Source organism: Myiozetetes cayanensis, unplaced genomic scaffold (genome assembly GCF_022539395.1).
Source record: "Myiozetetes cayanensis isolate MyiCay16 unplaced genomic scaffold, myiCay2020 scf6-25, whole genome shotgun sequence".
NCBI classification, from domain to species: Eukaryota; Metazoa; Chordata; class Aves; order Passeriformes; family Tyrannidae; genus Myiozetetes; species Myiozetetes cayanensis.
In genome coordinates, this window is record NW_026087853.1 from 48,928,801 (window position 1) to 48,955,375 (window position 26,575).

The 26,575-nt window shown below is 37.6% G+C and overlaps 1 protein-coding gene across 4 annotated transcripts in view; it reads left to right on the top strand.

Annotated features, from left to right (window-relative positions):
- The window catches only part of PIK3C2A (phosphatidylinositol-4-phosphate 3-kinase catalytic subunit type 2 alpha), a 50,753-nt gene extending 24,283 nt beyond the window's left edge, over window positions 1-26,470 (top strand). For 3 of the 4 annotated variants that reach the window (XM_050336347.1, XM_050336349.1, XM_050336348.1), the window contains exons 8-33: window positions 85-148; window positions 2,621-2,764; window positions 4,632-4,674; window positions 4,762-4,975; window positions 5,056-5,178; window positions 6,729-6,896; window positions 9,033-9,141; window positions 9,903-10,045; window positions 10,581-10,769; window positions 11,243-11,336; window positions 11,598-11,692; window positions 12,015-12,195; window positions 12,760-12,864; window positions 13,480-13,572; window positions 13,902-14,031; window positions 15,529-15,665; window positions 16,083-16,252; window positions 17,348-17,504; window positions 17,918-18,027; window positions 19,229-19,436; window positions 21,228-21,352; window positions 21,754-21,871; window positions 21,964-22,045; window positions 22,479-22,588; window positions 22,818-22,943; window positions 23,490-26,470. In XM_050336347.1, coding sequence (XP_050192304.1) covers window positions 85-148; window positions 2,621-2,764; window positions 4,632-4,674; window positions 4,762-4,975; window positions 5,056-5,178; window positions 6,729-6,896; window positions 9,033-9,141; window positions 9,903-10,045; window positions 10,581-10,769; window positions 11,243-11,336; window positions 11,598-11,692; window positions 12,015-12,195; window positions 12,760-12,864; window positions 13,480-13,572; window positions 13,902-14,031; window positions 15,529-15,665; window positions 16,083-16,252; window positions 17,348-17,504; window positions 17,918-18,027; window positions 19,229-19,436; window positions 21,228-21,352; window positions 21,754-21,871; window positions 21,964-22,045; window positions 22,479-22,588; window positions 22,818-22,943; window positions 23,490-23,672 — 3,421 coding nt within the window. In that variant the 3' untranslated portion in view covers window positions 23,673-26,470. The remainder of the gene's footprint in view (window positions 1-84; window positions 149-2,620; window positions 2,765-4,631; window positions 4,675-4,761; window positions 4,976-5,055; window positions 5,179-6,728; window positions 6,897-9,032; window positions 9,142-9,902; window positions 10,046-10,580; window positions 10,770-11,242; window positions 11,337-11,597; window positions 11,693-12,014; window positions 12,196-12,759; window positions 12,865-13,479; window positions 13,573-13,901; window positions 14,032-15,528; window positions 15,666-16,082; window positions 16,253-17,347; window positions 17,505-17,917; window positions 18,028-19,228; window positions 19,437-21,227; window positions 21,353-21,753; window positions 21,872-21,963; window positions 22,046-22,478; window positions 22,589-22,817; window positions 22,944-23,489) is intronic. The other variant, XM_050336350.1, reaches the window with a different exon arrangement.
- The last annotated feature ends 105 nt before the right edge of the window (window positions 26,471-26,575 follow it).

Consider the following 26,575-nt stretch of genomic DNA (forward strand, 5'->3'; position numbering starts at 1 on the left):
TAGTAACCAAGTGCTGGTCACTGCTGAATTTCTGACCTATGTTCTCTTCTTGCTCTTGTGTTCAATAACTATTATTTCTTACAGGCCTTCTATTGAAGAACTTCTTGATGTGTATCATAAGCAAGTTAACATAGCTCTGAAGAATGAGGTAAGGTCATTGTAAATTATTGCCGAACCAAAAGTAGCGTGAGAAAGTTTACCAGTAAGGTAGCTGGGTTTTGACTTGCAGGTATTCTTGGGGAAAATGAGATCTGAACAAGCTGTCAAATGTGAATTTGGAATAATGGATTTTTAGATTTCTCTTCTTTTCTTGCAAACTAACTGTTACCTAATCACCACAATTCGAAATATGTATCTTCCAAGTCCTGGGGTGAAAAACAACCTTTTCCTCAAAAATGCTGGAAGAGGGAAATACAGGGGAAAAGGTCTGAATCCTGACTACATCCATTGTTGACAGCCATGATAGATATATTTGGTAACAGATAAAAAACTACACAATAGTGAGCAGTAATAACTGTGTACAATGGGAGTTATAAATGAAGCAAGTTTGATTATTTGCATTTTCTGCATTATTTGATTAACTTGAAATACCCTGTCAAAAACATTGTCCATTTTGGTGTATGATAAGTAGCTTAAAGCAACTTGCATGTCAAGTAGTTTGGAGTGATTTCCCATATGCACAAGCTTATGGAAGTAACCTCTGCTTTGCTCATTTTCCAAGGGAGAAGCTGCATTTAACTCCTGATAATAGTGTAACTTGGAGACTTAAATGCTTAAACATTAACCGTGTTTCTTAACCAGTTTCTGTAAGAGCAGTCTTGAAACGAATTAATTTCAATACTTTTCACTTCCACTATGTTTGTTTGCCTCTCCAGGAATGCAGGTCTGAACAATCTGATGTCCACTATTTACATACGCCCTTAATTTATTTAATTCCTTTGATGATGATTCACCATCTTCTCAAGGGTAGTTTTGAACACAATCATTTTGTAGAAGAGGGAGCTGTTACTGCTGCTTGATATGGTGGTGGTTTTGTTGCTTTGCTCCTGCAGCTGCTTCAGCTTGTTTGTTTAACTGTGATTTCACAGGCTGAGATGAGGAATGCAAAACATCTCAATTCAGACTTAACGTTCTGCTCTTTTTACAGACTTAGGATAGGAGATCTAGTTTGTAGATGGTGATGATTAGGTTCAAAAATCAGCAGTTGCTGTGTTTGAAATTTTTTACTTTGTGAAGTGAATTCATGTACCTGTTCAGTAGCTGAAGTTTGCTAATCAAAGGGAAAAAGCGTAAAGTAATCCATAAATAATTTGTACATAGGCTTTGATTTCACATCACTGAACACTTTAAAAGTTATCAGTTGTCTTCTTATTGCGATTGAAAGCCTGTGAGGAAAATAGCAGTGGAAATGTTGTTCTTCATGACTCAAAGCAGCTGTTAACTTCCAAGTGTCAGCTTTGAAAGTATGGCTTAAATATTTACAGTGTCCTCTGACTTCTGTGGTTGTTTTCTTACCAGGACAGTTAATTGTTGCCAGGAAACTCTCAATTCAAAAGCTTTCTGATTCAAATGGCTTCTTTGCTATCCACTTGAAGGAAAGCCATGAAGGGTAGGGTTTGGGAATCAATTTACATCTTACTGAGAGGATATTGCACTAATAATCCTTCTTATTTAGTTGCAAGTGCTCATAAGTAATTGTGAAAGAAACATAGACATTACACCTTTAAAAAGTGAAATGTTATTTTTAAGTAAATATTTTCATTTTCTGCATGGGTTCTTTAAAATTGGGTGAAGGCTTTCCTTACATTAAAAAACAAAACCCAAGAAATCTAGGATAATTTAAATTTAACTTAAGTGGATTTTCTTCTATGGGAAGGGTAGCAGGAAGAGAATGTTAGGATCACCTCAACTTTGTCTTAAGTAGCCTACCAGCATACTGATTCTCTGATTAGAAGCTGATCTGTTCCTTTCAAGAAAGATTCCTGATAAGTGTGCAACATTCGCTTCCTTTCCTACCTACTCCAAAATGACAGTTTGAAATTGCTTCATCTGGAAGAACTGTTTAAATTAAATAGCATTTAAAGCAAAAGTTGCAACAAACTTTTTTCAAAAGCATGTTAAAGTGAAAGAGATAAAGTTCTATTATGGAAGCAATACTGTAATGTAAGTAGTAGTAGTGTAAGTGTAATTTGAACCTATGTGTTTGAGAGGACTCAAGTTGAAACACTGCTTCTTTAGAATTGCTTCCTCACACTAATTAAATAGCCCTTTTTTAAACTAACTCTTTCTTTTTATGCCATGTGGGAATTTGAGCTTAGTATCTCATTAGAAAATACTTGCTTGCCAGCAGCTTCATAGAAAAATGGTTGGGAACCTCCTAATGTTTCCTGGGATATCATTCTAGAATCCATACTAATGTGTTTTTGGCATTTATAAGGAAGTTCTTGATACTGAGGTTTTTCTTTAATCAAATTGTTACCACACAGTTTAATGTAACTTGAGATACGCATCTCCTACTGAAATTTTCTTGGCAATTCATTAAAAAAAAAAAAAATCAAAGCAATACTGGGTTACACAATTGTGATCAGATCAATCTGTTCTCTCATACATTCCTTATTAGAACCAGCATAAAGCAGTAGATCATGTAATTAAGACTGTCAGAAAAATCTGTTCTACATTGGATTGTGTAGAGACTCCTGCAATAACGGAATCAGTGAAGAAGCTAAGGAGGGCTGTTAATCTTCCAAGGACTAAAAACGCTGAGGTAAACTTTCACACTATAAACTGCATTTTGAGGTACTCTTTTTAACACTGATAAACAGTATTTCAGAATCGTTGGTAGTTGGAGATACCAGCAACAGTTCTGTCAGGATTATGTTGGGCTTTTTTTGTTGGGTTTTATTTGTTTATTTTACCTAATAATTTCCATTTATGTTGATGTCTCTCTGCTGTTACTGCATTAATCACTTGCTTGTTGAATACTTGCCTTTTCTAAATAGTGACTTTTTAAAAACTAGTTTTAAAGTACTGTTTTCTGGTTCTGTAATTAGAAACTTGTGTCATAGCAGATGCCACTAAATCTGACTAAGGGGAACTGACAACTCGCTCATGCTTTTTAAAATCAGTGCAGTTATGCTTCAAAGGGCAGTTCACATCATGCATTTTCCCAGTAGTGTTTATGTGACTAGCAATAGCATCTTAAAACTAACTGTTCGTGCTCCTGCATTCCTGAGCATATGGACAAACCCAAAATCTCTCAAACAGCACCGGATTTGATGATTCAACTGCCTTACAATGAATGATTCACTTGAGCAGAATTGGTCTCAAGTCAACAAAGGGAGAAGTTGGGCAAATAAAAAACAGCTAAAATAATCTTGTAATGCCGTTTCTGTTGTCCTGCTGCCTTATTAGAGTGGCGATTCACGTGATGCTCTATTCGCTTCCGGCTTCTTGCATTTTATTAGGAGAAAGCTGTAGAAATAATTAGATTGCAGTGTAAAAACTCTGAAAAATAACACTATCCCACTAGAGTTTGAAAAGGGTGGGATTTTATCAGTAAAACCATGCCTTTCTTCTTCTTTTTTTAATGCACATTGGCTTGCACAGTAATGTGTATGAAGGCTTATAGGATTGCTTTCAGAAATAAAATTGCCTTAAAGATTGGAAACAGTTGCATCTAAACATTTTGAAAGATACTGGGTTTTGGGGTTTTTTTTAAGTGATTCCTTGTGGTTGGAAGAAGTGACCACATTTTTTATAAGAATGGTTTTTTGGTAGTTCAAACTAACTGTAGACAAGATGCTCAATTAGTACATTAAAAGCGTAAGGAGAGCTTTTATTCCTCTGCAGTTGTGGCAGACTTCTTAGACTTTCTCTGAGGTCTGAGGAGTTCACTGGGTTTTGATTTTAAATCACAGACTCAGTTTTCATTAAAAGCTTCAGTTTCATCAGGAGTTGAATTTGGCATGAAATTCTTCCTGATTAGCAGGGAGTAAATTCCTGTGATTTGTTTGCCACCTTTTGGCTTCGACAGTGTCTTTGTTGAGACTAGACATTGCTATGGTGTTGTATCATGTTTAGACTTCCATTTTAGCAGACCAAGAAGCAAACAAATATAGTCCAAAGTAATGGTACTTACTGTTCAGTTTTCTCCAGTTGCTTAACATTTTTTTAATTCAGTAAATTTGCAGTAACTCTGCCAGCAAAAGGTACCTTAACAAATGCCACAAAGAGAACAGCTGTTCAGACTTCAATTACTCGTTAATAGAGCTAACAACCTCTGCTTCCATCTGTAGCAACCCTGAGCGAGCTTTATTTCTACCTGGAGAAGTCAGGGTATCCCGAACAGTATTCCAGTGTCCTATGGCTTTTAGGAGTTCATAAAGAGCGTCAAAAACAGTTGACTTGACTAAACATGAACTGTTGAGCTTGATGAATAGTTGCTGCATGGTATGAAAATTGTGATGCTGCCAGGTAACCCTTGAGGAGCTTTGAGTGAAAAGATGTGTTACATAAACTTAAATATGGGCCTAAGTCAGATATTTAATAATTTCTGTACAAGATACTTAAGAGCAGTGGAAAATTAGGATGGATTTCTCAGTATTGAAATTTGCTGTAACTTTACTGTGTAGGTGTCCTTAAAATGTGGTGATGACACTAGCAAGAGCTCACCTGGTGAGTAGAGTTCTTCAATTTTTATTTAAAAACTGTTCTCAGGTGGTTGATTTAGGAAAAATACATTAAAAATAAATTATAATTTAGGTTCACTGCAACCTGAAAACCCTCTGAAAGTGAGTATAGACCAGTTAACAAGAGCAGTTGAAGCTCTTGTGCGACTCCACGTGAATTCCTGTAGCAGTTCCGGAGCAGTTTCTCCAGAAGATGGTAAGAGTACCAAGGAAGCTTGTACTGCCACAGAACATCTCCAGTTCACAGTGTTTGCTGCTCATGGAATTTCTTCTGGTTGGGTGTCAAAGTAAGTAATTAATTAATTGTAAAATTCATCCTTTTATAGATTTTTTTTCTTGTTTCATTTACTTTTTTTTCCTTGTCCAGTTATGAAAAATACTACTTGATTTGTTCTCTGACCCATAATGGAAAAGATCTGTTCAAACCTGTGCAGTCCAAGAAGGTTGGCACATACAAGAACTTCTTCTACTTGATAAAATGGGATGAACTGTAAGTGACTTTAGCATGTAAAAATTCAATAAAATATTTTGGTTTAGCTAGTACTTACCCAGCTAGCTGCTGAATACGGTCATTCAAGCAGCTCTTGGTTCCAATTCCATTTGAAGTGTCCAAAGAACAGTGTGTGAGACTTACTGACCAAAATCAAATATTTTTCCAAACGGTATTTTGCTACTCATTTAAAAAGTGGGAATGGAAATGCTGGACAAGTGCCCTGTGCTAATGTGTTTGTAGTACACAATTACAGGGAGTTGGGAAGGTTGTAACACTCTTAGTAATGGGAACAGGTTGTGCTGCTGGAAGAGGGACCATGTAAGTCCTGGTCAATTTATGCAAATGGAGAGGAAAAACTCACTTTTACCAACATTAATATTCGATCGGTTTTTGTTCCAAATACATTGTAACAACTTTACATCTGAATTTAAAAATCTGATTTAGTATTGTTTCTATAAAGAGAGCAGATGCAGAAGTGCTTTAGAGTATCAATCTGTAGCATAAGGGAATGTCCAGTTTGAGCTACTGAACTCCAGTTTGTTTTTATGGGGTAGGGGAAGAGGGTAGAAAGGAGGAAGGAAGGGCATGCAGAGAAAAAACAGGGAGATAATGGTGGCTGGTGTCTGATAACTGAGAGGGGAACATTTTTCAGTATCTGTGCACAGCTTACTCTCTCCTACTTGAGTTATCAGGCAGTCTGTCACGGCTGAAGCATCATGTGAGCTCCACTGTGCCCTTTATCCACTCTCCTGACTGCTTTTAAAGGTCAGAGATAGACCCTGAGGAATACCCTGAAAGTTTACAGTGAACAAATGATTTCAGCTCAGGAATGAGAGTTTCTAGAACACCTGCCTTCAGAGAATACCTCAACTACATTTTTTTTCTGGTGATGCAAGGGATTAATTGTCAGATCTTTTGCTTGCAAGTGCCAGTGTATTACATCTGTTAGTTTGCTTAAAAACTGCTTACAGTAGTGCAGTATTTTATAGTGCAACTGTGATGTGCTACAGAGAAATCAAAGGAAAAGAAGATCTTATGCAGTAAAAGCAGTGTAAACAAAAATGGGATGGCTCAGTGAGGTGTATATTCCTGAGCTGCTTTCTTTAGAGGTTTTGTACCTTTTGAATTTAACTTTCAGTACTTCTTAATAGATTCTTTCATTGTCAGCTGACCCTGTAAATGTGAGAGACTGGGAGGTGGCTAACATGGAATTGTGTTTGTCCTCCTAGAGTGAGTAGAGCAGGAAGACTGGTTGTGCTGGACAGGTCAGTTCTGTGTAAGGAATGTGACTTAATAGACAAAGATTAAAAAGAGTTGTTCCAAATCTGACTACAGTGCAGAAGTACAATTTAGCAGGTTTTACAAACTATTGGTATGGGAGATGAAGTGGAGTGTAATATGATTGCATGAAAATTTACCACTTGTTCTTCAATGTTAATTAACTTCTTGAAAGCAAGAGGCATAAATGGATTATATGGATAAGCCTGTAACTTACTAACAACTGCCTTTCTTCTAACTGACTTATTTTTAATACTTTTATTTTATAGAATCATTTTCCCCATCCAGATTTCACAGTTGCCTTTGGAATCAGTCTTATGTCTGACTTTGTTTGGAATCCTGAATCAAAGTAGTGGGAGTTCCCCTGACTCAAATAAGCAGAGAAAGGGCCCAGAAATTTTGGGTCAGGTTTCTCTACCTCTCTTTGATTTTAGGCGGTAAGTATTCAAAACATGGGTAAGATTACTAATATGATTTACCTTGTATAAAGCTTACTCCACTCCCATAACTATAGAAACTGCCTCTCTGGCACTGAATATAGTAGGCCATGGAAAAGGTAAGAATTGTAAAGTATATATATTGTTACAGAAATAAAACCTTCCATTAAATAGAGGATAAAACACGGTCCTGTGTTGCAGGATTTACATCTAACTGGCTGAAAAAAGTTACCTACTGAGGAAGTTGAATATTGTTAGGATTATTACATCCCAGAATTTATTCCTTTTGATTCAGAGCTGAATTTATTTAAAAAACTTAAAGGGATAATAATGACTGTGTTAAACTCATTACATAGTTCTAGTTTGAATTGGCTTTCCTTCAAGTACAACTGCTGGATCCTATTATACTTTTTTCAATAAGAATGAAAAGCCTACTGTAACTTTCCCAAGCTAAGTGTTTCTACATTGGTTCAACTTACCTTGTCCTTCAAACTTCCATTACAAAGTGCATTCCAAAATGCTTATCACTTTGGTAGCTGCTCAGTGAGACATTAACCAATAGACTTGAACCACAGATGCCAGAATTAGGCATGATGTTGGAGGAGGGATCACACCATTTCAAAATAGCTTCAGCATTTATGCTTAAGGTTTTCTATTTATTTGAGCTCTGACTTCTAGGTCTTGCTGGAAGCTTAAATTGTCTACCACAGCTGCAGAAAGACAGCCAAGTCTTTCCTGGAAAGTTACGCTGTGTATTGCTTGTGCCTGTTTCATGTGCTTTGTGTCCCCTGGTTCTAGATTTGACTTCACTTGTCCTGTTTTCTCTTTTTCTGGTGATGATTCCAACAACTTGAGGGTGTTTAAGATTTTAGGACTTCCTGCATTGCAAAGATGGCCTGCAGCTGCTTTCAGTCTACTTGAAACTCAGATTTCTTTTCGTAAATTATGTGTATTTCAAACTTCTGTTTAAATGTTGCATTTCAGTCTCCTGTCTAAATACCACATCACACAGTATTTGAAAACATGGCTTTTGATTTGAATTGCAGATTTAGCTTATCTTTCTGCTTCATGGTGTTGTCATAGTTAGTTTGGGGAGAAAACTGGATTTTCTGTTTATGCAGAACACAACAATAGAATGTGTTGTGCCAGAGTTTGCTGAGGGGCCTGAATGTAGCAGCTGCGGAGATGCTTAGTGGACTAATCCACTTGCAGTCCACATAAATTAAATCCAGACCTAGGTAATTAAAGATACTACCCAAATATTTCAGTTACAGTTGAGAATAGCAGCAACAGCAAGCAGGAGCTAAAACTTGTAGCTAAGTAAAATGTAGGAAGAATAAAAATGGTCAAATATGTGCTTTGGAAGAATTCATAACAGAGTAAAAATCCCTTCAGCTGAAATGTGTCTTAAGAGTGACTTAAAATATGATGAGACAGAAGGGTATGGCAAGTATTAAACTGGAGAATTATTAAAAAGAGCAAGCTGTTCAGTTGTGCTTTAGTGGCATGATTTGGTAACTTTTATTGGCATGATAAGCTTCCAATTAATCAATATTTACATATAACAAACTGTTCTTTATTTGAAATACATATAAACCCTAAAACACCTTTCAAAATACTTAAGGCATGACCTTCAAACTGTCTTTTGAGACAGCATTTTGATTTTTAAAGACTGATAGAAGTTTTCTGTACCTAACATTCACCACTTCAATGATTTATGAGGTGTCCTCAGTTGTTCCCTACTACAGTTGGAAGTAGTATTAATATTGGGAATACACTGGCAAATGCAAATGTCATTTGATATGCACTTGCAGAATCTGGTGATGTGGGAAGTCCAGGCAAATGGTGATGTCTGTAATATTTATATGCCTGGATGTTTTCTCTGAGAAGGTAAGAAGAGTGTGTGTGTTCAGTTTATTTGTCAGAGGCAAAAATATTCCTTTTCTCACTTAAGGAACACTTAATTTATCTGTGTCATCTGTGTCAACACTGAACATTTGCCTTTTCTGCCTAATAGTTGTGTGCAGTGCTTAAAGTAAAGAAGACATCCTGTGAAAATTAAAATCATTTGACAAGTAATCTCTCGGTGAAGTAAACAGATTGTGATACTAATACCTGTATGTGTTTTTTCCTCAGATTGTTAACTTCTGGGACAAAGCTCTTGCAAATGTGGACCTCATCACATCCACATCATGTGTCAGGGGCGGCCACCAAGAAAGGAAATATGGAAAGAATAGTATTGCAGGTTATACATAATTCTGACTTGCTCTGACTATGTTTTGTTTGAATATTGTGACTTGTAAGTCTTGTAAGAGTCATAATAGATGAATGTTTTGGGGAGAGGGTAAATACTGCTAATTCATATTTCAAAGCCAGTATAGAATAGTGATTACTAAACAGTAAGGGCAAAGAATAGAAAGCTCCTGGAACTCCACACAAATCAGGAATTGAATAATTACCATGAAGTAAGAGAAAGTGGAGGAACCTTGGCAGTATATCCTATCAGTACTGGGAGAGAACATTTTTGACAGAAATCCATACAAATGTGAGCTGAGAGTTGCCTAGACCTAAGCACTAGCAATTCCAGTCTCTTTACAGAATATAAGCACCCCTCTTTCTTAACTCAGAGTCTGAATTTCTCTCGAAAGAGGAGGCACCTTCACTAGGCATGGCTTAGCAGTCCCAAATCATGGTCTGAGTTGCTGGCTAGGTTGAAACCACTTGAGTGAATTTGAATAGTTCTGTGATTAGTCTCCACTCTAAGCATTCTCACTTCTCTACTAAGGAGTGCTCCAACCACTGCACTGTGCAACAATGTGCAAATTCTTCTACATTTGAGGACCATGTAGAAGAACTGAGATGGAAAAAAACCTTCAGGAAACAGTATCTGAAGGTTTACACATGTAGAACTAAAGAGTTCAGATGCCTAAATATCTGAGGTTGCTGGAAGGGTGAGTTTTCTCTACTATGCTTAAGGACTTGAGTCATTTTTTTTTCTTTTTTCAGATTGACTTCCCCTCCCATGCATTTGACATTGAATATAAAATTCCTGAAGCTGCAAAGACTACTGTGCATCATTCCATAGAAACGTTAGAGAAACCAGTGAGGGAACGTCTCCTTGCCATTCTGTCCAAGGATAACACTATTGGGTATGTTCATCCCTTCTAGCCGTGGTCTCTTTGCACATGACAATTTGTGGCTAGTGTATGGAATGCTTAAGTTTCTTTTATACTTTCTTTAATACTCTTCTTTTTTTTTTTTTTTTAATATATTGTGAAGACCTATAGAGACTTAAACAAGAGGTTGAATTAAACATGTGAAATAATGGTACTGATTTGAAGAATTTCCTTGTGTTTTCCATGGCTGGTGTTATAATAGTCTCTTGTTACACGATTGCTGCCCCTTTGGCTGCCTGTTACAGTTGTCTGTTCCTGCTTGGCAGTTTGTTACAGGGAGCAGTGGCTGTTCATGTGCCATGGGAGCTTTTCTAGCAGGGTTTCCTACTCATCTGCACCAAACATTAACATTTTGGTTTATTTTAGATTATACTAAAACTTAATGCCCAAATTATAACTTAGAACAACTGTTTCCTTAGTGTTTGAGGCTTTATTTGGCTTCTCATTTTGACTTTTGCAGAGGAAATAGCTATTTCAATGTCATTACATTTTGTGCTTTTGTCTGCAGGCTGTCGAAAGAAGATAAAGAATTTTTGTGGGAGAAAAGACATTACTGTCATAGCCATACTAGTAGCCTACCAAAAATATTGGTTAGTGCCCCTCACTGGGACTGGGCAAGTCTTCCAGAAATATATTCATTACTTCAGAGATGGCCTCCTCTATCACCCTTAGCTGCACTGGAACTACTTGATTCAAAGTAAGAAAAACAGTGTTAAATAAATTCTGTGTGTGTTGTTGAGAATTAAATGACTCTTCTTTGGTAGCAGATCCTGAATGGTGTTCTGTAGAAAAATATTGCTGAATTTCTTGTAACAAAAGCTGAGTGTTCTCCAAGTCTTAAAGAATATGTGCTTACTTTATTGATGTAGGCTTGACCAAGTCATGTAGTGAAAGCACAGCAAGAGTGGTTGGGATTCTAAAATCTACTGTGTGACAGGACAGGATCTGTAGAGCCAAGCTATCAGCACTGAGTTTTGAGGTGTTACTGTGCTTGCCCTAAACATGCACATGGGGTTGCATCTTATGTGATGAAGGGCCTCAAACTTGTAGGGTTTTTTTTAGCTGTTTAAAGCCTTTATATTGATTCTTTTCTATCTATCTGATCTCAAAAAAAAAAAAAATCCTATATGGACAGAGATAACTTAATATGGATTTGTGGTGACTTTCTAGGTTTGCTGATCAGGAAGTACGAAATACAGCTGTGAACTGGATAGAGTCATTAAGTGATGATGAGTTAACAGATTTCCTCCCTCAATTTGTGCAGGTAAGACTTTCTGCCTACACAGAAGTTTGAGTTTTTATTGCTCTTGAAAACCCAAAGGAATTGCTGATGACTAATAGCAGAAATGCAATTGCATGCCTCTAATAACTTTAATGCATAGTAGGGAACACAATTTGAGCAAAAAAATCAATTTGTGACTGTCTTAAGGATTTGTGGTGATTCTGCCTGTGCATTAGTCATAAAACCTCAGTCTTCATCTAGAATTAAATCCAGACTGATTTATTTCATTTTCTTTGTATTTAGGCATTGAAGTATGAAACCTATCTCGACAGCGCTCTTGTGAAATTTCTTTTGGCTCGGGCACTGGGAAGCATTCGAATAGCACACTACCTGTACTGGTAAGATGTTCTTTGTCCTGTTTTTTTGTGGCATGTGAGGACAGCAAGATTAATATTTCTGAAAAAAATCATTTTTAATATTAATATAACAATAACTATAATGAATGGTTATAATACGAACTGTACACTGTTTTGGGAGGTTTTTTAATGAAAGAAGAGATAGTGCTGCTACAAAGCACAGACTTCTTGCCATTTCCATCCTGTATATATCAGTAACTTCAGACATATGTAGTACTGATGAATTAAAATATTTTAATGTCTTAACATTGCATTGTTTGCAGTATTTTCCTTAGGAAAATTTAACATATATCCTTTATTTCAGGCTTCTTAAAGATACACTGTATGATACGAAGTTTGGTGTAAGGTATGAGCAAATTCTTGGAGCTTTTCTTTCAATCTGTGGAAAAAGGCTGAGGGAAGAGCTGGAGAAGCAGACCAGACTAGTGCAGCTCTTTGGAATGGTAGCAGAAAAAGTAAAGCAAGCAAGTGGATCTGCTCGGCAGGTGCGTATATATTTTTAATATCCTTTAGGAAGATTAGACTGACTATATCTTCCAAACTAATCCATTCAATTGTCTTTTTAGTCTAAGTTCAAAATGTTATGTATAATTTATAGGAAAATCTATGAATCTATTGCTATGCATTTGAACAAGTTAAAAGCTTAATGAATTTGATGTTTTTGTGAAGTTTGTTGTCATCTGAAACATAAGATTGTGATACGATAGGACGGTTTCTGTATACAATAAACTAGAAATGAATTTAAACCTATTACTGCTGAAGAATGATCCCATTATGCAAAAGAATGGGTTATCTGCTTATGTGCTAGTAATACAACTTAGTTTGATAAAGTGGGATGCTATCCTCTAGTAAAAAACCCCACAAACTTGGGTGATTAGTGTTACACTGCCAGGCTTATGTATTTTTAATAGCTAAACCAGCAGTTATAGTTTTCTAACATTCCTTTGACTCTAGAGTTAAAACATTTGTTTTGGGATAACTTTGTCCAGAAGTATTCTGTAGATGCTCTAGTTAGGAAAATGTCAGCTGAATTTTCTTTTTGTCTGTAGGTTGCCTTGCAAAATGGTATGGAACGTGTGCAGTTATTTTTCTTGAAGAACAAATGCCGTTTGCCTCTCAATCCCAGTCTTGTGGCAAAAGAGTTAAATATTAAGGTACTGCACATTCAGAGTTTCAAAACCTTTTTGTAGAAATTAATTCTAGACAAAGCTGAAGTGTAGGAGAAGCAGGTAAATGATGTTTCCAGAACACTGCAAGGTTTGACAGTATCTGCTCAACCACGGTCTTGATTATATCATCATGCATGACTGAAAACCTAAAGGTCTGTTAACGCTTGAACTACTCCTGTGTTGGAGAGACAGTTCATCTTGTGCTTTCCTTCTCTACTGTAACTATTAAATTATGAATATGTACTTGAAAGCAGATAAATGAGGAAAAATACTGTGAAACACATGCTTTTTAAAAAATGTATTTGTATCTTCTAGGTTTCAAAAAAAACTGCTGATAAAATATTTATTCATGTTTTATTCGGTCTTCCCTTCAAAATGTATAAAACATGACTGTGCAGAACTATTGGCTTTTGTACAAGAATGCAACAAATAACAGCCAAAGGACTCATTATTCAAAGGAAGCACGTATTCACCACAATTGCAATGTTAAAAGTCTGAATAGACACATTGTGTGTCAAACCTGCTTGTTGTCAGAATGTCTTGTTTTCTGGGCTAGCAGGAATAGTCCTTTTTGACTATTAACACTAAATCTACTTGCAGGCATGTTCTTTCTTCAGCTCCAATGCAGTACCACTGAAAGTTGCCCTGATAAATGCAGACCCTCTGGGAGAAGAAATTAATGTGATGTTTAAGGTAGGCCTTAACATGTGTATTGGAGAAAAAAAAGTTGAATGATAATCACAGTGTCATTTCATCAGTATCAGTTAACTTTAACATAGACTAATAAGCGTAGTTTTTGTGAGTTTGCTCCTGTGTATCTAGAAACCAACATCTGAGCAGGTTGTAAAATGTAAGTCTACCACATATGAAAGCTTAATTGTAGCCTTTCTTTTTAGCTGTGTAACTATGAGGAAGTAGCATAATGTATCATTTCCTAGAATGTAAACCCATTAAAATCTGCGATGTTGAGTTTTACTGAAAGCATATTATGCCTCTGGTTAACTTAGATTTTTTCATTTAAGGTTGGAGAAGATCTGAGACAAGATATGTTGGCCTTGCAAATGATTAAGATCATGGATAAGATCTGGCTGCAGGAGGGGCTGGATCTACGGATGGTTATCTTCAAGTGTCTCTCAACTGGAAAAGACCGAGGTGCAAAACCAGATGCTACCTTTAATCTTTGCTCCCCCACTTCAATTTCTTGTCATGCTCATAGTGAGAAACTTCCCTCAGTGCAGAGGGGACCAAAGAACAGTTCCACTGCAAGGAACTTCAGTACTGGAGAGTATAATGTTAGATTGTTCTGAATTTCCTGATGGCTGAGTGGCACTTAAATGTGTCTCTTGAGCATTCTGTTGTCAGTGAACAGTGGGGCAAACGCATCAATACAGTGATAAAAGCCAGGGTTTCTCTTGATGCTCTTATTGCAACACAAGAAAATAATGGTGCTGTAGCAATCCTTATTCTGAAAGTTGAATTATGGTGGAAGAAACATTCCAGTCAAAATCAAAACTCTAAAATATCTGGAATCTGCTGCAGTGGAGTCAGGGAGTATCATTCATGTACTGAAACATGTAAAAAGAAAAATTTAAAACACCCCCTGCCATGCACACACACTATCCCCCAGAGTTAGTGTCGTATGCTGGTGAAAGTTCCTTGGCAATATGAGGCTGTCTCTTGGGTTTGAAAGTAGGTCACAGACCTCTGAGTGTAAATACTGCCCTGCACCTTGAACATGCTTTTTGGTAGTTTTAGCTAATTCTCTAGAGTTAGCCGATAGAAACCAAAGATATTTAAGAGGATAAACAATAATTTAAATATCTCTTCAGTCAGATGCTAGAACAGCATGACAAAAACTCTTGAATACATGGAAAAGTTGGAAATTTAGGTTGGCAAAACTAAGCAAGAAGCTTCTATTTATGCAAGACTTGCTTTTTAGAGAAACAGATGGCTTTTCCTCCTACTCTGAATGATGAATCGATCTGCATAGCATATTTTTTTCTTGCTGCTAATATTAGCGTGTCCCTAAAGTACTCGGAAGGATTAAAGTGGGAAAGTAAAGTGCATGTAAATTAGATTTACCTTTAGTAGCTCTTGCCAAGATGGAAGTAAAATTCTGTTAATCAGCTGAATGTTTTCCTTTTGTGATTTAGCTATACAAATATTGTTAGTAAATCGTATTTACAAAATAAGGCCACATGTAAAGCTCGCTGTCTGGTCTGTTTCAACACTTGACAGCAGTTTAAGTTACTAGATTACCTCAGTGTCAGCGTATGAGAAATGTCAGCATCAAAATATTTTGCAGTTGCTGCTTATAGACCAATAATAGTTTATGTGGTAGAAAGTAATTATTAAGAGTATAATTTACATGTGCATTCTAGCGACTGTAACTAATTGTAGAAAAGTAAGCTAAGTTGGATTGCTAAATGTGTTTCATGGTTTGCTTTGTAACACAGTCTGTGAAATTGCTTAGTAGACTAATAGAATTATTTTTACATCTAACTGGGTTTTGGAAGAGGTTAGTCTAAGATTATAAAATTCATCCTTGTCAAGAAAAGTTTCTACTGAATAATGGAAATGCAAGTATAACATATATGCAGTATAACATAAGGAGATGGTTAAATTCACTTTGTTGTGTTTTATATAAAGGCATGGTAGAGCTTGTTCCTGCTTCGGATACACTTAGGAAAATTCAAGTGGAATACGGAGTGACAGGTTCTTTTAAAGACAAACCTCTGGCAGAATGGTTGCGAAAGTATAACCCTACAGAGGAGGAATATGAAAAGGTAACTTAGCGTTGTTCTTATTTGAAGATCTTTTAAAAGGAATAAATACCAACCAATGAAAGAACAAAGTTCATATTTCGGGTCTTCCACTGAAATTTGTTTTGTGTGTTTAAGAAACACATTGGAAATACAAGGTCTTGTACCCTTTTCTTTGCTAACATAGTTTTGTGATTTGACTTCAACTCCTCTTTTTCATTTATATAAAAAGCAACATGACCATTTTTGATGTAAAGTGTGATTTCTGGAGATTTTTGCAAACCTATCTGTTCAAAGAACACTATTTTGGGAAAAAGCAAATTTTAGGGCCTCTCTTGCCTGACTTGGATTTTATGTTCATCAAAATTGACAGTTTAATGCATGAATTATGTTTTCCCACTGATATTTGATCTCAATTCACTTTTTTCCTCTCCCTCCCAGGCTTCAGAAAACTTCATTTACTCTTGTGCAGGATGCTGTGTAGCTACTTATGTGCTGGGAATTTGTGACCGCCACAACGACAACATAATGCTCCGAAACACTGGGCATATGTTTCACATTGACTTCGGAAAGTTTTTGGGACATGCACAGATGTTTGGTAGCTTTAAAAGGTATTTTCTCATTGTAAGCAATCTAGAGAATGATGTGATTTTCTTAGTTTCCTTTTATAAGTGTTATAATTCTAAGCATTATCTTTTTAATTCCTGTTATTTGCTGTACTCATTATGAATCCAATATCTTCCAGTTTAACCAGAGAGTTTCCAAAACTCATTTGAACTTATAGAATTAATTTTGAAAAGGCTCCAGTTTCCTATTTCAGTGCTCTGATCTCTGGAACTATTTTAAGGCAAAACACATAGGCCATAACTTTAAAATAAAATTACTGTTCTAGCTACTGGTAGATCAACAAGGAATTTTGTCTCATAAACATCATTTAACTTCGGTGCTTCTGAACTGCACTCACTTCTTAAGAACCTTGTGCTATACAAACCTGACAGATTTCAGCGGCAATTTCTTTCCAAGTCATGAAAGCCAAGTATTTTGGTACAGACAAAAATTAATATAACTTTCTATTGATATTTTGGAGTCTTACTTCTAAACCAAATCCAGTTATACTTTTCCAGGAATATTGGATAAAGCTGCAGTGTAGTTTGACCTTGATAGCTGTTGTCATGCCATCTATGTATTGCATGCCTATGAGGTGAACGTTATCATTGGCTGAGAAATTGAGATCATCTGAATATGAGTGTGAAATAATTGAGAACAGATTCTGGATCATAAGAAAAGCAGTGAATGTCAAGATTGTGGAAAAGAGTGAACAGCAAGTCTGTATTTACTAATCCTCTGTGTAGAGGAAGATAATCTGTATCCAGGACAGAGGAGTTCTGTTTTAGTCTGGTGATAATATAGTCATTAAATTTGTTTAAATGGGTCATGGTTTCCAGAAATGAGGGAGGGAAGGCACTGTAAGGTAACCTGGCCTCTAAGTGTTGATTCAAGAGATCGACTGTAGGTCCAGTACCATGTGAATGTGCTGGGTAATCTGAGGTAGCACGAGGGAGCTGAACCCAATCCAAAAATGTGAAATGGCATTAATGGATTATTTAATATTATTACACCAGGGTGGAGGTGGAGGGGAGGAGGAAGCACATGACAAGGAATAGACCTTATAATTAACTTAGAAATTCTCTGTGCTTTTTGAGCAGGGATCGAGCTCCGTTTGTGCTCACGTCGGACATGGCCTATGTCATCAATGGAGGGGAAAAACCCACGATTCGCTTTCAGTTGTTTGTGGATCTCTGCTGCCAAGCTTACAACTTGATAAGGAAGCATGCAAGCCTCTTCCTTAACCTACTTTCATTGGTAATCATTTTTTAAATTCAATTGAAAGTTGATAGATCGGTCATGCTGGGTTGTATTAGTTGCTATTTATGCTGCAAAACCTCTTAATGTATGCTTTTAAGTCAGAAACATTCAATCTACTTTTTGGGAAGGTTTATTTGCAAATTTTTTAACCTTTTTTACTGCCTACCTTTTTCCTGAAGATTTAAAACCAAGATGATACCATGAGTGACACTGCATAGTGTTTTTAACTGCTTTTAATTCAGCAGAAGTGGTGCATAACTGCTGATTACAAGTAACTGTTTGCTATCACTGTTTGCATTTGGCAGTTCAGTGCATCTACAGATGAATTTGAGAGTCTGAGTTTTAATCTTTTCACTATAAAAGCATGTTAGTTGCATTTTATTAAAACTGTAAATTTTAATTTCCTGCAGATGCTTTCCTCTGGGTTACCAGAACTAAGTGGGGTTCAGGACTTGAAGTATGTCCAGGATGCTCTCCAGCCCCAAACAACAGATGCAGAAGCCACCATTTTCTTTACGAGGTACTAAAAATATCTCCCAGCATCATTCTCTTAGTGGGAGGTTCCTGCTATGAAAAACACATGAAGGATGTTTACAAACATGTCTGCAGAAGTCCAATAGTTACACTGTACAATCGTAAAATACCAGTTAACTACATAAGATCAGTTTCATATAAGACTAGTGCTTGGGGTAAAATACTTCACTGTCTTTAGGAGTAACCTAAAACCTGGCTGTTTGAGACTTGCATTTTGAATACATCCTAAATTTTTTAATAGCAGTGTATATGATGTAATGCATTGTAAAGAAGTTCTCTCTTGGAGAAGTGCTTTTGCACACTGGGGAGAGAGGGATGGTGCCCCAGTGTCACAGGTAGGGGGTGTGTATAGTGTAACTGAGTAGTTGCTGTGTGTTAGAACATGTGTTACTGTACTTCACTTGAAATGTATAGGGGAAACTGCAGTAATGCATGCAGCTTAGAACTGCAGAACAGTTTGGGTTGGAAGGGAGCTTTAAAGGCCATCCAGGCTAATTGCCCTGCAATGAGCAGAGGCACCCTCAACTACATCAGGTTCCTCAGAGCCCTGTCCAACCTGGCCTTGAGTGCTTCCAGATATGGGACATCTACCACCTCTCTGGGGAACCTGTTCTGGTGTTTCATCCCACTTATTGTAAAAAACCTTCATCCTTGCATAGAGTCTAAATCTACCCTCACACAGTTCACCCCTTGTCCTCTTGCAGCCGTTCCTGCTAACAAGTTTGTCCCCATCTTTTGTATGAATTCCTTTTAAGTACTGCCAAGTCCACAATAAGGTCTCCCTGGAGCCTTCTCTTCTCCAGTCTGAGCAACTCCCACTCTGTGACTGTTCTCGTGGGAGAGGTGTTTTATCCCTCTGGTAATTTTTGCAGCCATCCTCTGGATGTGATCCAGTGGGTCCATGTCTTTCCTGTCCTCAGGGCTCCAGGGCTGGATGCAGTACTCCAGGCTTTTTACCAAGTCTGGAAAACCTTCACTTCTTGGATAAAAATGTATTCCGAAGTTTGGATGCTGAATCCTCTATCAAATGTTGATATGATGCTATTTATATAGTCCATTGATCACACATAGTTTAAAAACATTTTCTTTGTCAGTAAGAAATTGGAGGTGGTTGTTCTTAGGCTTCACTCTGGTTCACTGGCAGGACCACTTTTGTGTGTTTTGATGTTTTGTTTTGTTTTTTCTAGGCTGATTGAATCCAGTCTGGGAAGTGTTGCCACAAAGTTTAATTTCTTCATTCACAATCTGGCTCAGCTGCGTTTCTCAGGTTTACCTTCTAATGATGAGCCAATCCTCTCATTTTCTGCTAAAACTTATTCTCTTAAACAAGACGGCAGAATCAAACAAGTGTCTGTGTTTACATATCAGAAGAGATACAACCCAGATAAACATTATGTGAGTATGTGGAGTCTGTTTCCACTCAGTGAAGATACTGTTTTATTTGCTTCCAAAACACAGCAGAGACAGCTGACCAAAACCATCCAAAGAGATATTCCACAGCATACAAGGTGACACTCAGTGATTAAAAAGTGGTGGTAGAGCAAGAAAGCAGGGACAGGAGGGTGTTGTTGTCCAAGGTGGCTATTTAGGAACTGGCTGAGCGTGGGTCTGCTTGTGGGAGGTGGTGAGAGGTTGTCTTTGCGTCACCTTCCCTCCCAAGGACTGTCTTTATCTCAGCCCACGGGTCTTCTTGCTTTTGCTCTTGTTCTCCCCTCTGTCCCACTGGTGAGGGGGTGAGACTGAACAAGCAGCTGTGTGGGTGCTCAGCTGCTGGCCAGGGTAAACCAGCCACAGGAGTGCTAGAGTACAGAGTGGGTTTTTTAGCATCCCATAATATCCTTCAAAATGAAAACACCTCTTGAAAAGGATCTAGAAGGAAGTAGAAAGGGCAGAAGTAGTGTTGGTGGAGATTATTTTAAAATATGGGAATTTGAGTCATGTTTATGTGCTTATACAGCTGCCTTCTGTAAAATGGCTCCTTCCTGAGTAGGAGTCTTTAAGTCAAAGCACTCTTGTTTTTGGTCTGACCTTCCATTAAAGTTGTATTTGTTCCCCCTAAGTAAAAGCATCATTTCCTGTACTAATGCACCTACACTCCTATCAGTCTTACCAGAGGCAGAAAGCATTGCAGTTTGCCCTCAGGATTTTTATAGACCTGGGTTACACTTTAATATTTGTATTCCTATGCAGATGTGCAACTCTCTTCAATTATTTTGTTAATTGTTTTACTTATCTGCTGCTGTTTGCTGGGCTGGAATAATCAGCTCAAGTTACATTTTCCTGAAGTTTTTTAAAAAGTGAGCTCAAGTGATAGATGCAAATGTGCGTCTTTTCCAAGTTGTATTTGCTGTAAATGTCTTAATCTGGTAAAACATCATCTAGGGAAGGTAGAGCAAATCTGAATAATGCTGGAAGTGAAGAAGACCTTTGTGCTGAATCACTATATAATAAATGTATTGGAGTACTTGTAGTCTAAGCCAAAGAGCCACTTATCTTCCAGGAAGCTGTTAAGAAGGTCTAGATTCTGTCTAGATTTTTAAAGTTAAATTATACATTGTACATTCAACTCATCTGCCCATAAAATGACTCACTGCACAGCTTCTTAACCTTCATTTTCCTTTAATAAAGTGAATAACTGTATCCTGGGACTGCACCCCCATATTTTTAAAAATTCTTTCTGTATAATGCAGTTCACTTGCATCTGCCCAATCTAAATTATCACTTTAGAAGTGGAATCCTCTGGAATCTTGAGGGAATTAAATTGAAAAAAAAATTACATTGGAAGGGTTCTGTGGTAGTCCTGGTCCCATAGATACATGTCTCCATGTAATCCTGAAGTGATGTAACATTTTGTATACCTATACCATAGGTGTATAGTATGAACTTAAAATAAGGCTTAAGAGTGCAGACAGCTTAGCTTTAACTACCTTCCTCCCCTTGTCAGCTGTGGATCTACATTATAGGAAGATCATGGGATGTTTCTTTGCATTAAGGGCTATTTATAATTCTAACTCCACTATAAAATGCAGACACTGGGATGTGGGATATAATAATGGGATATGTATTCAGGAGAAGGATTACCACAGGATAAAGAGTTGATTGTTAAGAAAATGATATTGTTACGTCAGTTCTAGAATGTTATTATATAAACTACTTTTATCTTTGTGGTTTTTGTGTTTTGGGCAGATCTACGTAGTGAGAGTTTTGAGAGAAGGGCAAGTTGAGCCAACGTTTGTCTTCCGAACATTTGATGAGTTCCAGGAGCTCCACAACAAACTTGGCATTCTTTTTCCTCTTTGGAAGTTACCAGGGTATGTTCCTAACTCACTCATCACTATTATAAAAGCAACAAAAGTGCTCCCAGCTGGGTGGAGGAAGAAATTGCTTGAAATGGAGACAAAATTGCTGAGGGGCAAATTAAGACCTCAGAATTGGCAATTAAGGGAGAAAACAGTTGTCTCCAGGTTTTAAGGAGAAGAGCCAGAGAAGCATCTCAGTGTTTTGGGTCTGTGTGTCATATCACGTATAACAATTGCCTATAAACATTTCCTTGCCTTTATGTAGTGTCATAACCTATTGGCATGCTGTGCTCCCACTCCTCATTTGTAGGAAATAAAATGGACATCAACGCTTCAGGATGGAAATGACAATGAAATCTAACTGTACTTGCTTCTGATAAATTACCTGAAAACCCAGTTTTGTTCTCTTGTAGCTTTCCTAATAAGATGGTTCTGGGAAGAACACATATAAAAGACGTAGCAGCCAAAAGAAAAGTGGAGCTCAACAGCTACATACAGAGCCTGATGAACAGCTCTCCAGAGGTGGCAGAAGTGAGTAGAAATAATTTAAATGAAATGCAAGTTTTCAGGTTTTGATGTTTTTTAACACTTAAACTAATATATAACGTTTCTTCCAAATTTAGTGTGATCTTGTTTATACTTTTTTCCATCCATTACTTCGTGACGACAAAGTGGAAGGAATAGATGGAATAGCCAGACCTACAGGTAGGTAACGTTTGGGCGGGAGCTGGCTTGTAAACTGTATAACACCTTTACAATGTGAATTTTTAAAATCTTGTTTAATTAACTGTAGTTTTCCCTCATTAGAAAATGCATCACTGTCTTTCCAACTGTGTCTGCATACAGTTTCAAGGAAATACATACCAAAAATTGCAACAATATATGTGATCACTTGGAGAGTTGTTTATGGCTTGACTAAATTATTCAGGTTTTCACTCCAAACTTTGAAGCTGGTTCTTGCAAGAGAATGGAAAAAATCTTTGAAGCCTACAGCCTTGCCCCTATTAGGGTACTAGAAATAAAGTCAGAAACAAAGCTGGTGTAAGGCTTAAATTTTTTCCCCATATGTAATAATTGAGTGTAGTACTGATGAAAAAGTACAAATATTACAGAAGAAACAATTGTCTTCTTTTTTCAGATACAAGTCCATCAAGTCCTACCTCAGGCAAAGTGGGAGGAGAAGTGAAGCTGTCCATATCCTACAGAAATAGCACTCTGTTTATCATGGTGATGCACATCAAAGACCTGGTAAGTAGAGATGCAACGCTCACTGCCAAAAACTGGTTCCATTTGTCAATTACCGTCTTGACTTAGTTCCACCACTCCTGCATCAGTCTTTCTCTCTCCAAATTTTCCAAGTGCCAGCTTGATTAACTGCTGCTTTTGATTAGCTTGATTGCAAAGTCTAGATGCTTGAAAATAAATATGCAAATAGTTACGCACTAATTAGTTTTCTAACTTGTTTATTTGACTGTAGGTTACAGAAGATGGTGCAGATCCAAATCCCTATGTGAAAACATACTTACTCCCAGACACGCACAAAACATCCAAACGCAAAACCAAAATCTCTCGGAAGACAAGAAACCCAACTTTCAATGAAATGGTAAGTTAAAATTTATGTAGTGACTCCCTATGGTTTGCCCTTGTCTCTTATTCTGAGCAGTAATTAAAATATTGTCTAAAAAAAAAATCTGTGAAAATATAGAAATGGAAAAGAAAAAGGAACTGTTTTGAAAAACTTTGTCCTGTTTAAAAATAAAACAAAGCAACTGAGTAGGTCAGTGTGCTATGACAAGTAAGCAGAAATTTCTCAGACTGACTCTGAGAAGAAATGGGGAGAAGGAAAGGAATCTTAAAACTAAAGACCCCTTGCCCTGGATTCACCGACTTATGATGTGGAGAAAAATGAATTCAGAACCTTGGCATGCAAGATGTACTTGAGTCAAAAAACACCAGTCCTTCTAAACACTTAACAGTAGGAGCACAAAATAAAACAGGGATGTATTTCAGCCCATTCTCCGAGAAACAGATGTACTGAATGGTCATAATGTGCAGTTAAGACACCTGTCAGTGGCTGGCAGTCAGAAAAAAGGGCAGTCTGTGTAATATATTTGGCTAACCAAAAAATTCTTCTCGTGTTACCTTCTAGCTCGTGTACAGTGGATATAGCATGGAGACTCTGAAGCAGAGAGAACTTCAGTTAAGTGTGCTCAGTGCGGAATCATTACGAGAGAACTTTTTCTTGGGTGGAATTACACTCCCTCTAAAGGACTTCAACTTGAGCAAGGAGACTGTTAACTGGTATCGGCTAACTGCTGTACCCTATCTGTGAACTCATTTCTACACCTGAGTAAGACCAGAACAATTGTATTCACCTGTGCTTCGCGCATCTTCCTACTTGAAGATAACTTGTACATCTTAAATTACGAGACTCTCCATTTCAACAGATACATTGGACCAATGGTCATGTAGCCTAATCTGGAGGACTTCTAAAAAACCTGGTTTATGCTCATGTGAAGTTACCAAGGCATCATTTGGAATGTTTAAGAGCTGTGGGTAAAGGAAGGGGTTTTGAAACCATCCATGAAAGCGAGATGAACAGTTTGGCCACGCTGGTTGGTTGAACTGTAACTTAATCGTTAGGCCTGTGGATATAGTGCATTTTTGCTTTTCATTTGTTACCGCTGTTGTGTCATCCATGGCATGATGCTGGAGAACATCAAAGAAATTGCGTATTTTAGGACTACATCTCCACTACTAACTAAATATCCCAGAAGCAGCGACAGGTAAAATCTTGGTGGCTTCACACCCACCTGTAGAAATGAAGGTTGAAGGGCTGGAAAAATTCCTTAGCATTGCATTTAATCCCAGATTCATGCTTCTCTAAGGTTTATTGGAGTGAGTGCCAATAATGGAAGTTGTAAATAATGGTGCCTTATAATTCAAATGCTTCTCTTTTACCTCATTTCTGGTATTTAAATATGTATACATATTAACTTTCAGCTCCTTATAAAAGGGGAAGATTCTCGTATTTGATACCTTGCAGGTCCTACTGGAAGTCTTTTCCTAAAATGTGTTATTTACAGGTAACATCACTTACACTGATCTTCATAATTAGTTCAACTTAGATACATTTTTTTTTCTACCCATGATCTCCAATAATTGAATGAAGACTGGCTGAATGTGGTACCGTAAGAAATGTGCCCAGCTTCTTGGTGGGTTTTTTGTTGTAATTTCCAGAACTTTTAAATACTGCGGTGATTAAGTGTGAAACACATTTAAACACTAACCCAAAGTGGCATTTGCACCTTTATCTCCTGGTAAAGGATGGCCTCTAGTTGAAAAGCACTGCTGCTGGATGAGTTGCAGGCCAGAAATGAGTTGTGTTAACTGAGTTTTGAGAGAGGAACTTGGCTACTTTTTTTTTTCTTTAGCAGTTCTAGCAATACTGTTTCTCACTCCTGGTAAGAAGTACTTACCACTAAAATACTTCATTTGATTTGAACTATATTGTGACAGTGGAGTGCAAATGTCACTATCTCCTGTTAATACCACTGGTTACTTAATAGGTTTTTCTGCACTACAGGTGTCACCTTTTTGTTCACCTTATTCAGGCTTTAGGTGGTTCATGTTCTGTTTAAAGAAAGCTATAAAGTTGCACACTCTTCTTTAGTACAAAACCTTGAAGCGAACTTTGCAAGTGAAATATGCAACTATGAACAAAGACATAATATGGGGAAAGCCTTGTATCTGCCCAACACTAAAAACCTATTTTATAATCTGAATTTCCTTTCCCTGCTACTGACCAATCTCCCTTCGATACAGAAGAGAGAAGTAAACTTGAATCTCCTGGTGCCTAAACTATTCACGGTCCAATTTTGTAGTAATTGTTACAATTAAAAAGCTAATGCTATCTTGAATGTTAGAAACTGGGCCAATACTAACGGGCGCTTACAAATCCCAGTTGTAGTAGGCATCTTCTGCATATTTTTCATTTAGTGTTTAGCCTGTAAATAATAAACTGTATAACTAACTAGATATATTTCCTGCTCACTTGATGCTTTTGAGACTTACTCCATTCCATCATTAGAATCACAAGTCACATAAAACACAGGAAAGTAGACTACTGTTTTTGTGAAACGTTCCATTGTGAAATAAAATGAAAGCAATATGGACTGCCTTTTTTGCAGTTTGCTATTAAAGCACAGTGTCTTACAGCACAAAATACAATTAAACTAAAATCATTTATAAAATGATTTGCAGTTTTAACAGTTGTCTGGACTGAAAAAAAAAATGTATAGTACTGTATTATTGTTAGCACACGTCCTGACTTCTGATTTAATCTTCTCCATAGCTTAACTCATTTTGTGCCTTTCCCTTCCTTTTCAAAATAGTCACTGGCTGGAGCTTTCTATGGTCATGGATTTTATGTTGTCTATGGGATCTGCCTTGGCCTCTCCTCACGTGGAGAGGACCAGCACCAAGCTTGAACCTCTTTGCACTATTCTCAATTAAGAAAAAACCTGATTGTTGCAATAAGAATTTACCTTGCTACAAACAAAACCCAAGACGGATGCGAAAGAGGGAAATATTTGATTGGGATGGAATTTACCAGTATACTGAGTAGCTTGAAAAATGTAGTTTTCACAGCTTTTTGTATCTTGTTTAATGAAAAGAAAAAAAGAAAAAAATCTTTTATGCACCGTTTGACCTGCAGCCAGGAGTGTGACTGTGCGTACAGACCTTGTGTTGGTATCCGAGAGCAGCAGCTTGCGCTAGGACCTCTTTCCTTTACTAACCTACAACTTTGCACTGAACTTTTTATTACTGCCTTTGTACGACCTTAGGGCTGCCTGTCTCCGGACGCATGTGCGATCTCTGGTAAACGCTCTTTTCTGTTTCCCCGAGGGTCAGGGTTGTGTGGGAGCCCCCGTCAGCCGCCTCACGGCCGGGGCTGCTCGCCGGGAGCGCGGCCCTCGGGCGGGGCGCCGACCCCTGTTCTGTGTGTGTCTCTGAGAACCAAATACTTTTAACTAAACGGTAATAAAGATGTACAGTACGCCCCCGCGCCGTGCGGCGGGCTCGGTGTGACTCCGTAACTCTCCTGTAAGTACATTAAACGCTGTTCTGAATAAACCCGAGCCGTGTCCTGCTCTGTGGGGGTGGGGGGGGCTGGGGGAGCGGGTCAGGGAGGGGCGGGACGGGCCGCTCTGATTGGCTGCCGCGCGCGGGGGC